The sequence below is a fragment of the Electrona antarctica genome, assembly GCF_951216825.1.
Source record: "Electrona antarctica genome assembly, chromosome: 18".
In the NCBI taxonomy this organism is placed as follows: Eukaryota; Metazoa; Chordata; class Actinopteri; order Myctophiformes; family Myctophidae; genus Electrona; species Electrona antarctica.
Window position 1 is genome coordinate 31,729,617 of NC_136799.1, and position 12,180 is coordinate 31,741,796.

Genomic DNA, 12,180 nt, shown 5'->3' on the forward strand with positions numbered 1-12,180 from the left:
TTTTTCTTCTTTGTACAACACAGTTTAATAGGAATATATCCTTTGTAGAGAATCTAAGCTATAACAATGAGTAATAAGAGGTTGTGTGCACTGCGCATTTGTGAGTCAGAAGAATGTTTTACATTCCATAGTAAATAATATTTTTGTTGCAACTGGCCTTGGAAATATTCAGGGCTAATTGAGGCCAAGGCCACATGATACTAGTGTGTATCCCACGCTGTCTCTGCCAACTCATGCATGAAAATGAGAAGTGAAACTTCTCCACTCACTACTAGTACTAAGCAGTCACAATGTTCTGCTTAAGATACAGAGCAGACCCAGTTAGTTACATACCTCCGAAGCCAAACAATAAGCCTCAAACTTTGACCCCCTTTGAAAAGACGAGTTAGCTAATTGGTGTGCTCGGCTGTGCACTCCAATTATCTCCAGACATAGCCTACTTTCTTCTGCCAATCTCTTCAGACTTTCAAATTGGACTCGGTAGATCTCATGTAGTCTATTAGGCAAAACCGGAGCAGAGCTTTGTCTTTTTAATGGCTCAGTGCTTTGATGCAAGGAACAGCAGCCATTTTAACAGAGTTACTCACTTTTGCAACTGAAAGCCAAACTGGCCTAATGGGGAGATATAAATGGTTGGCCTTAATCTGATTAATCAATAAAAAAATAAACTTCTAATTTTAAAAGCTGTATCAACTTGAGAACTAGATCCTGCACAGCACAGCTGAACCATTAGGCTAAAACCCAAACAAGGAAACAAACAAGCATTTCGTCAAACAAAGTCGGGTCTATTAATGCATTATAATCACATATATAATGCATTTGTAAGGCTTCATAACACAAATAAATCTTTAGAATTATGTATAACAATATATAACAAGGTTTATGAATTATTATAAGTGCTGGTCAGTCATAATGCATTGTAAGCTCAGCAGAACAGCACAATGCACATTATAACTACCAGGCAACACTTCACTTAAAGGTCGGGTCTATAATGCATTATAATGCATCATAATCCACTTCTACAGCTTCATAACACTTGTTATAAATGTTTATTATCATGCATAGCAATAGCAACTTATAACAAAGACACTTGATAATAATGGACTATCTTATGGTAGTAGTTATAATGTGCTGTTCTGCGGTCGCGGAGCTTATAATGCATTATTTATGACTGGCACTTATAACACTTCATAAACTTGTTATAAGTTATGCATAATTATAAACATTTATAACAAGTGTTTATACGAGCATTATAATAGTGTCTTATAAGAGCATTATAATATATTATAGTAGGGGTGGGTGATATGGAAAGATATAATATCACAATATTGTTTTCAAGCAGTATCACGACACACAATTATCAAGATATTATTTAATGCGTTTTAATGGTTATTTTTCAAGTACAACCACCTACAAGGTAACAAGAACTAAAAGAAAAAGGAGTAACAGACCATTTAGACCAAAATAGAACAAAACCGTCGTTCTACAGAAGTGTAAATTAAGGTATAGAACTGCAAATCATAGAATGTTTAATGTGCACTCACTGTATCACAATATATACGTAACGAACAATATCTCTGAAAACAAAAGGCATATCCTGACGTGGAGACATTGTATCGTCTCGACGATATTTATCATCATATTGCCCACCCCTAAGGCCTGCTCTGGCTTAACATAGTTTAGGCCAGGTGTTTTAAGGAGGCTGCCGTTTACACTTTCCCTGCCTAGTGCCTACAATTCCCCAGCTTGCCATGGAATAGGCTATGTGCTGAACTGAACACAAGTAGGCCCCAAGATTCACTTAAGTGTTGAGTTTTGATTCCCACAATAACATGTGATATTGCGGCCACCAGCCCACCACCACAACTCAAAACCAAAAGGGACAAAAGAAAGCCCTTTCATCTCACGTGGTGGTCTTTCCTGTTGCTTAGGATTCAGAAAATCAATAAAAATCCCATGAATGATTCATCATGTTAAGCTCATCCATCATGATAGACCAGTTTCCTGCCATGGCACGCCCATCTAATAAGGCATAGCCTGGCTACAACTCTTGATTATCAATTAAACTAAGATGTTGGGTTTAATACTAAGGACTGATATATAAAGTATGTTTAATATAATGGAACAGCGTAGCACTGGCACAAGTATTTCAATGAAGATTATGTGGGAGGGTTAGCCATGAGTTGAGTCAAGCTTGAATTTAAACCACATTTAAGATTCAATATTATTTGTTACATCATCCCATATAGTCTACACTAGGCACATAAGAGTTTGCTTTCAGCTCCTCAACATTGTAGCAAGAAAACAGCTTAGCAATAAATAGCAACAATAACAATAGTAATTTAAAAAAAATCCTAAATATATGCCTAAAACAAGTAACAAGTAAGCTATTTTTGTAACTGAAATCCAAGCCTAATAGTAAGATAAATGGTTGGCCTTCACTGATCTGAGTCAAAACCATTGTGTTCAATCAAATTCACAATCCTGTCAGTACAATGCATATCAATGGGCTACATGGTGTTGTCCAGTGTCAGTCACTGATGTGCACAAGTGATGTAAAGCCTTTGTTTACAGTAGAGGGCCTGACACACCCTCCTCAGTCCTCAGTACCACTCCCAGCACAATGGATGGACAATGACATCAGACAAGCACACACCAGGCAATATCAATACACTTTGAGGTTTCTCAGATTCTCTTGGCAGAGGGTTGATCGGGTACAAAAAAAAAAACCCCAGCCACACAAGAAAAAGGATGAAACACTTAAACAGTAGCCTAACAATCACAACAAGGCGTGGAAAAATACCATCAAGAATTAAGTAGGTTAAACACAAATGTCTTACCTTGGTGTGGGTGAAATTTAATATGAAACACTGAATGGCAGACTGGTTTCTATCCCTTGCTCCTTGTAACACTGAATATCAACAAGCAGTGCTTGGCTCAGGCTCAGCATCCCCCCTGCCCTGACTAGGGGCTGAATATTAGATGAGGGGGCCGGGCTACGCCCCATTCCGCCCCAACACAATAGAAACACACTCAGATTAGATTATTACCATTCATCATCACATTCTCTGGCAAAACATCATCTGCTCTGACAGGAGATCAATGAATAAAGGCAAAAGAGGTGATGCAATTATGCTGGACTACATAATAAATACAAATAATTTAAAATGAATTAGGCCAAACCTTATTCAACCACAGCTTGATATTCAATCAGTACCCTATCAGATAAAAAAAAAATACTGTATGGTTCTCAGTGGGAAAAAAACAAAACAAAGGTGTGGGATATCTTTCCAGAGATATAAATCAACCCCTAGTCAGTTGTCCTTATATCTTATCTAGATCCAAATGTGGGTAGTGTGAATTTAGTAGGCAACGTGTCATGAATATGTCCTCTAAATTTACCCAGTCAGCTCTTTATAGCATGTCATGTGCATCTGAATCTGTTGAGGACTCAGTCAGTGCCATCATGGGACGTGTTGCTCACAACAATAACATCTTATTTTTTTCCCACTGTGAGCCAGAGGCTGCAACTGCGATGGAACAGGGGACTGCGTGCGTGACAACAAGTGTGCGCTCCTCTTCTACAGAAACCACAAACTTATCCACAACTCGACAACTGTATAAACCAACTGGCCTGGCTGCATAGATTCATTACACAGTTAAACTATATTTCTCTTTCGGAGACGTTGACGTGCAAAACAATAACATCTGGGTCGGGTCGCTCGTTCACAGTTCACACACACACACACACACACAGGCAAATCACATGGGACTATTTCGAAAATATGTATGATTTAACAACAAAAACGATGCTTTATTTCACTTTTCCCCTTCCCGATACACACACACAAGCATTCGATTCCATTGCGTCATGTTAAAGCGCTTTGCTGTGCTGTCACACTACTCAATACTAGTAGGAAGCGAGCTGTGAAATTAGCCAGCCGAAAAAGGCAGCCAGCTAAGCTAACGCTAGCAACAGTCTGTTGTTAGGTGAGTCATGTTGAAGTACCTTTTCAAAGTGCAGTGATGTTCACTGGAGTCCTCCAAATGTCCAGGCTGGACCACTTGACACCGTTATATCTGAATTAGTGCGCGGGGCGAATACGTTCACGATCTGTATATCTGGAGTGACTTTTTAAGTGACATTGTTACTTCTGTGCTTACTGTATAACCAGTTCCCCAATCCCCAGCTGCTGCTTACTCTCTACCACCACCAGACCGTCACCAGAGTACACGGACTACAGCCCAATGTGGCTCCACCTACCTACCCCCCTACCCATGGTTATTGGTTACTATCAGTCTGTCAATCAGGAGTGGAGTGGATCAGTGTGTGATGATCTCACACATCTCTCTCATTCATTATATATATATACACACACACACACACACACACACACACACACACACACACACACACACACACACACACACACACACACACACACACACACACACACACACACACACACACACACACACACACACACACCATTTCCACTCATCTGTCACAAATTCAATGTTTGCCAGCAGTAGGCCTATTCAATGGACAGATGAACAACATGCAGACATGTTCTTTTAAATATTTTTATTAGTGTTTAAAAATAATTTCTCTTTATTTGACCACATAAATCAGGTTCTTTTTCTTCTTCTCAAATCTACTTGTTATACAAATCATTCCATGTTTCCCTCTGACACAAAAAAATAACCATGTTACACACACACACGCAGCCACGCACGTATGTGCTTGAACTCTTACACACACACACACACCCACACAGACACAAAAGATAATGCGCCATTAATGATTTGGCACTTTGGACGTATGGAGCAGTTTGCATTGTTCTGCTGGTTTGGGTGGCCATGCAGTGCAATAGTTGCTTTGTTGGTAAAATGACATCCCTTTTCCTTATTTGGGTCATACATCACCTGAAGCCTAATTTATACTTCTTCACATGAGCAAAATAACTGATTTTCATCTGAACAAAACTCTCTTCAGTTGAAAATCCATTACTTTTGCAAAGTATAGACTGGGCTTAAGTAAGACCCAGGCTACAAATATAGTGTACTTTAGACCACGTTAACATCTACAAATCACATGAATACACAATTATGGCAGGAATATGCACATGTTAGAAACGTTGTAAAAACAAAATGAAAACAAGGTTCATACTTGAAAACTCACCTCTACTCACTTTGTTTTTCTCTTTACATTACACAAATGCCCCAACCTACATGTTCAGATATTGTGTGCTGCTGGCTTGAAACCCTCAACTATTTCCAGCTCACATAGGTAAGTAAAACTCTAGTCAACCGTTGAAGCAATGAGATGCTTTTTACTGTAGGTTGCCCTCCTCTGCACCACTCACACATACAGTACTTATTCTTTACTAGGTCCGACCCCAAATATGTGGTAAGATGTGGTAATCACAAGGATTGCCGTTGTGGTTTTATCTGCTGCTAAAATAAGCTTAAAGTGTACTCCCTCACATGGCAGTGTCTCTCGCCAACAAACACCGTTGTACTACGGAATATGAATTAGGCTATTGTGTTAACAGAGAAAAAGCAGGCGGATTTGAAAGGCTTAAAAGGTGAGTCACAGACTAAAAGAACACAAGGAACTAGTGTCTTTTACCCCAAACCAGTCAATAATTTCACTTACTCTAAATTAAGTGCACACGATAAAAACAAAATCAGACCAGTTGGCACGGCAACTCTGCTTATGAGATATTTTCAAATTTTGTACAGAATCACATAACTTAATTACGAAATAAATTACCATTGCAGATTTTCCCAAAGACAAATGCTACGAGATAAATCACTATAGTCTGGCCAAGTGTTGTTATACATTGTGCATTCATGTGCAAACTTCATTTTATGTCCAATTCACTTGTGAAAAGTGTGGACACAATACTTTGTGTATCATATAATGAAGCATTTAGCAACATGAATCTATTTCAAACCAATTTAGGATAAAAAACTAATCTTTTCTAGGTTTTCTGAACACGTAATCTCTAATGCTATATTGTATTTCAAAGTACTGTATTTATCAATTGGCTTGGGATATTTCAGAGGTATGAAGCCTAAGTTCTACTTATTTGCTTGTGTGTCGTACACCGGAAATAGCAGATCTACAAGCTCAACGTGTCACAGAAACACACATTGTGCGCTTGTAGCATTTCCAGTGCGATACGCAATCAAGTATAATTCAGGCCTTACAGAAGCAAGACATTTGAAGACAGGAAACCTATAGCCTGAATAACACAGACAAGAACACAATTTAAACCCTGCAAATAAAAAAAGGCTTTAAAAGGAAATTTAATACAAATCAGCTGATGCAGTGAATAGACAAAAAAGCAGCAGACATTGCTAAAATCTTCTGTGTCAGTTGAAGAGCATGATAAATGGAAATTCAGACACTATTGGTTCCATCAACCGAAAAGACAAGTGGCTGTTTCCACTCAGTTTGGTTTATAAAATACTAACACTGTGAATTCTCCCAAATGAAGTCATTTAAAAAAAATAAAGGACGGATAGATGGAGATCAAACATTTTGAGGATCCTAAGGCCTGTTTGAAATTGGCAGCTGAAGAATAAAGGTTATTGTTCTTTCAGACGAACATTTTTCTCTTTCTACCTCTTTTCCTAACAGAGGTTTGTACCCAGGCAAAAAACCCTCCACATACAGTACTTATACCTTCTACACAGAACACCCCAACATCATAATGGCGTCACTGCGCTTGGGCTCTTGCAGTGCTGAGTTCCAAATTCATACCACCTTCCCCTGGCGAGTACATAGAGGGTTTAAGGCAACTTCAAAGTCAATTTTCTGCATTGCCACTTGTGTAATGTAACCATTAGCTCTCATCTCTCTCACGCACTATCACTCACACACGCTCCCTCCCTCCCTCCCTCCCTTTCTGTTATCCGTGTCAGAAGCATGACTGCCGTCATCCTTGCTATGGGAAGTTTTGACAGTTTGTTGACTTGTTGTGTGTTTTCCGTCTGCCTGTCATTATGATTCTCAGTCTCTTCAGTGTTCTTTTTGTTTTGTTTGTTTTGTTTTGTTATTTTAATAAACACACATGCCCCACTCTGGCTCTCAGTGTTCATACAGAGTTTCAGGTCAGTGTTTCTCGCTGCTTGCTGCTGCTGAAGGACAGTGTCTCATGTGGCCTTCTCATGGCCACATGAGTTGCAGTTGTTGTCCGTTGGCGAGTGGTTACTGACGATGTGCTCTGCTTGTAGGTTGTTGGCCTGTAGGCCGTCCTTCTGTTGGCCGTCCTGTTGCTGATTGGCCCGCTGGTGTCTCGATCTGACAGGTAGAGCCAGCACCAGTACCAGACATAGCAAATGTATGCAGTAGTACCACGACCTGGATGCAAAGGAGACATGTGTAATTGTCTACATTTGAAGCGATATACAGTAGCTGGTGTTTCACCCACTGTGAATTCATAAAATGTGCATGGTGCAGTCTGAGTGGTTACCATGACACCAATAAAGTACATGAGTTTTGTAGCAATACTAGTTGTAATTATACTCGTTATCTGAGGTGAACTTTCTTTCCCCCCAATACATGAATAATTTTCATAATGTCTTTCTTTCTTTCATTAAAATATTTTTTTTACATGATCGTCTTGCTTAATTTGAATAAACAGGCTGTCGGTTCTTTTTCTCTCCGAGTCTGTCGTTGCACAAAAGACTACACATCCCAGAAAGCTGAGCTCCCAGCCTGCCAGAAACGAACGAGTGTTCACTTCCCACTACCCGTAGCTCCACCCGTTCCCCTCACACAGTCAATAACCTCGCGTCACCAGGCTTTCCACCTCGGAGGAAAGCCTGGTCTGTGTCACAAAATTGCCGTGTGAACCGGTCTGGAGTGGATGATATCGTTACGTCATGTTGTAGTCATTCTTTTGTAGTCATCAGGCAGGAACCATCAATCTGGAACTTCCTTTCCCTCAAACCGGAAGAATAACAATAAAAGCGTGACTTGTTCTCTCGTAGCATGCGGCTTTTATTGAGAAAAATCGGTTTGAGGGAAATTAAGTTCCAGATTGATGGTTCCTGCCTGATGACTACAAAACAATGACTACAACATGACGTAACGATATCATCCACTCCCGACCGAATCATAAACCCGAAAAGGAATAGCTTAAAGTTACGCGAGGCTGTTTGTTGATAGATATAAACCCTTCACTGTCCTCTGTGAAGACTACCTCTTCCTTCTCTCACTACCCTCTTTCTTTAATGAGTCTGTTTTATAAGTGTGGTTTATATTATCTCTGCAGTGACCAATGGCTACTTTAATGGGAGGCCTTCTACGTACAGTACGACACCCACCCGTCATGGGCCTTCATTTCACTGCATTACCCCCCAGCTCCGTTAAAACCCTCTTTTATTTCCTTCTCGTGAATCCTCATCATCCTCTGCTCATTAAACTGTCTTGTTAACAGTTTAGAGGCTAACCAGGGGTGCCAGCATGGTGCTAGTATTCCAACCCTGTGTGAGCTGTACGTTTTATTTGGGCATTTGACATTAAAATGATTATTTATAAAGCACTGGGTAAAATGTGAGAGTGACAGTAAATGGTCCTAGCGCCACCAGTGCACCCCAAGCCAAGGCTCAGGACCATGGAACCTCATATTTAATCTGACTCGACAGAAATACAGTATTAAGTTATAATATTAATAATATATATTGCAGTGGGTCCCAAACCTTTTAGCCTGTGATCCAAAAGAGACATTTTATGTCTCCCCGGGACCCAAACTAGTGAAAATAGCAGATCTACAAGCTCACAACTTGGCGCGAAGCAACATCTTTATCCCATTCCGAGCACAAAAAACACTAATAACCGCGTGTGCACCGAGGATTGGGATGCAGGCTGTTTCTACCATGGGAAGCCTATGGAGGCTAGCGACGGTAGCTAACGGAAGCTAAAAAAAAGGTAACAATCAAATCTCGTGTTTCTCGGTGATGGCCAAGATGGTATAAATAACTTTCCACGAGATATGTCGTGAATGGCTTGGAATGGAAGAAAATACAGTTTTTACTTAAAAATTGCCCTTGAATCTTGATCTCATTCACCTGTTTTATTCCCATCTCTGCACGTCCATCCAAACACAGCTGCTTCTGATTACAAAACTACTCCGTTTTTAATCCCATTCAAGACTCATTTGAAACTTACTTAATCATCATGCTAAAATATGGATCTGAAAACTTTTGCTGCCCGTCTCTCTGTGACTTTGTAAACAATCTGCATGCACGTGTCGCGCATGTAGCAGAGCTAAAACGACTAAATAAAATGCCCGTATTTTTCATTTCACTAGGTCTTTAACCGTTGCTCTACAACACAGTAGTCATTAATTAGTTGGGTTAGCTGTTGCCCTACAACACATGAACATTTTACCTGTAGAACTTCAGCGAGGGTCCCACTCCCAGCAGGACAAATGGCACCACTGTGTAACTGATGGCAACCTCAGTCCCCGCCCATGTGATGACATCATATATGCGCTTGTGTGACTCTGAGCCCTGGAAGTATGGTCTGATGTTGTGTCTTAACTGGAAAACAAACAGGACAAAAAACAAGAAAACAGGGGGAAAAAGCTTTATTGCAATGTAATACACAAACTCTATTGTTTCCTGTTGCTTATGAACTCTAAATGTACAAGTTCTATATCACTATCGATCACTACGAATAGCTCCCACAAGTGGGCAATGATGAGTTTCTCCTCCTCACGTGTCTCAAAGGCAGATTGCCGTTTTTCCCATTTTGCCATCAGCGTGTGTCCTTAATACCAGGCTGTCTATCACCGTCATTGTGCAAGACTCTACTGTCCATATACTCTAGTGCAGAGGTTCCCAACCACTGGTACGTGTAAAAAAAAAAAAAAGAAAAAAGAAAAAAAGGTGGAAGGAAATATTTATATACAGGTAGTTCTTCTGACCAAGCAATTGGTTGAAATAGGCTATCCAGTCGTGCTGAAATGAGCATGACAGCACACCTAGCAGTTCATAGAAGATTTGAGTACGGATTCATCATTAATCATCAGAAATATTATCAGTTGTGCTGATTAGACAGAATTTTGTCAGAGCAGCAGCAAAATTGGATTAGGAATGGAACAAAAATAAAACAATTCAAAGAATAAATTACATTTTCCTCCTGTGTTAATAGCTGAATAGGATGGGGCAGGTCTACGCTCCTGTATTTTAACATCACTTATTATGGTGGTATAGAGCCAGATATTTTCTGTGGTGGTACTTGGTATAAAAAGGTTGAAAAGCCCTGCTCTAGTGTAGTAGTCTGTTCCTTTCCTTTCACTAAGTCATAGAGGTTTAGGCTAACAGACACTGAGATCAGCTGTTAGGTTACCTTGAGATGGGTGGATATTTGACTCTTTCTGTGTTCTCCCAAGAAGCTGCATGATCATTTAGGTCTAAAATTATACTTTTCATTCATGCCATATATGGCAGGACAACATCTCCCAGACCATAGACAGTTTATTTCATTTGAAATAGGTCGTCGCTTTGTGATTTTCAAGCTAACAACAGGCTTTAGGCTGTCATGTGTTATTATGGTTATTTTATTCACTAACACCAAATAAAAAGTATCAATATTGTCTTACGGTATAGAATTTGCCTCTTTATTGGGGAATGAGTAAAAACAAATTTATAACATTTGTTTGTTAACTTTGGCTTAGACTCGGGTATTATTATTGGATGGGTTCTTGATTCCTCACAAATAGAACCCAGAGGGTAAGTGTGAATGGGAAGCTGTCTGGTGAATTCATCATCCACCGGCTCACCCCAAGGTTGTGTCCTTTCCCCACTCTTATATATCCTGTACACTAATGATTGCAGAAGTCAACATGCCGACAGACGGACGCATTATTACATTTGCTGATGATTCTGTCATTGTTAGTCTTTTGGGTGATAGTGAGGTCAGCCATGGCCTAGTTGTGGATGACTTTGTCTCTTGGTGTGAAGACATGTGCATCGATTTCAGACAATGTCCACCAGCTCCTCAGAGTAGTGTCAAAACCATAAATAAATATCTTGGGTCCATTATTGATAATTATCTGAAATTTGACTCCAATACTGAAATGGTGTGTAAGAAAGGTCAGAAGAAAGGTCAACTGAATAGTTGACCTTTCTGAAAATAAACATGCAAAAAAATATGCAAACATGCAACTAAACTTGACCTTGGTTGGTGTTTATATTGCAATAATGTGTGTAGTCACAAAATGCTATGGCCCAGCTGGTCTTGTGTGTGTCTCGTGTGTGTACTCACTGCACGTGCAGCCATAGTCATGGCAATTCCAGTGAGGAAGGTCAGGTAATATCCAGGGTACACCCCATGCCACATGGCTGACAGAATGAAGGTGGCTGCGGTGGGGTTGATGGGACAGCGCTCATAGCATACCCTGGAGAGAGAGAGAGAGAGAGAGAGAGAGAGAGAGAGAGAGAGAGAGAGAGAGAGAGAGAGATGTGGTACAAATCTAGGATCAGATTACACAGCTTACATGTTAAAATCCTTAAAGGAGTAAGTAGTTCACCCAATAAAAAGGATATATTTTCTACCAATTACACACCCCATGAAGCCTTGCATTCATGGAGTTTTCTGGTTTTTGTTGCATTCCTAAGCCAATAATTTGAACTAGTCCTTTAACGCTGTAGTGTGTGGACATGTTTGATTTAGTGGAGGGCAGGGTAATTCTACAGGCAGCACACTATTAAATGTTGATTAGATGGAGTTTGGGTTGAATATTTTATCACGTGCGACCCATTGGTATTATTAGCGTACGCTCGCTCTGCCACATGGCCCCAGTCGTGTGAACACCACCACAGCCCTAGTTGGCACCGTACATACAAAGTGAAATATTCTGTGTTACAAATGTTCCCTGTTGCAAATGGATAAAATAACATTGAAGATTTGTCTGTATAGGAGGAACAAGCATAAACTTCCCCCATGCAATAAAAACATTTAGTTTGGGGCGGCGGTGGCTCAGGGGTAGATCACCCACACAGTTACCTTTTTAGCCAAAGAGCTGTCTGGATATTCCAGTTGTCCAGGAACATCTTGAAACTGGTGGAAAACTGTAATTGAAACCCCAAGGAAATAAAATTGGCATGTATTTTTTTAACATGTTGATCGGAATATGACTGGACTGGATGAAATGATCC

The 12,180-nt window shown here is 40.1% G+C and overlaps 2 protein-coding genes across 5 annotated transcripts in view; both read right to left on the minus strand.

Moving 5' to 3' along the window:
• The window catches only part of kidins220a (kinase D-interacting substrate 220a), an 84,480-nt gene extending 80,216 nt beyond the window's left edge, over positions 1-4,264 (minus strand). For 3 of the 4 annotated variants that reach the window (XM_079528280.1, XM_079528278.1, XM_079528279.1), the window contains exon 1: positions 4,010-4,264. The gene's annotated coding sequence lies outside the window, so the exon portion shown is untranslated. The remainder of the gene's footprint in view (positions 1-4,009) is intronic. The other variant, XM_079528281.1, reaches the window with a different exon arrangement.
• Positions 4,265-6,297: 2,033 nt separating this feature from the next.
• The window catches only part of mboat2a (membrane bound O-acyltransferase domain containing 2a), an 80,553-nt gene continuing 74,670 nt past the window's right edge, over positions 6,298-12,180 (minus strand). Inside the window, exons 10-13 of the mRNA XM_079528517.1 lie at positions 12,029-12,093; positions 11,288-11,420; positions 9,407-9,558; positions 6,298-7,372 (exon numbers count right to left, since the gene is read on the minus strand). Coding sequence (XP_079384643.1) covers positions 7,165-7,372; positions 9,407-9,558; positions 11,288-11,420; positions 12,029-12,093 — 558 coding nt within the window. The 3' untranslated portion in view covers positions 6,298-7,164. The remainder of the gene's footprint in view (positions 7,373-9,406; positions 9,559-11,287; positions 11,421-12,028; positions 12,094-12,180) is intronic.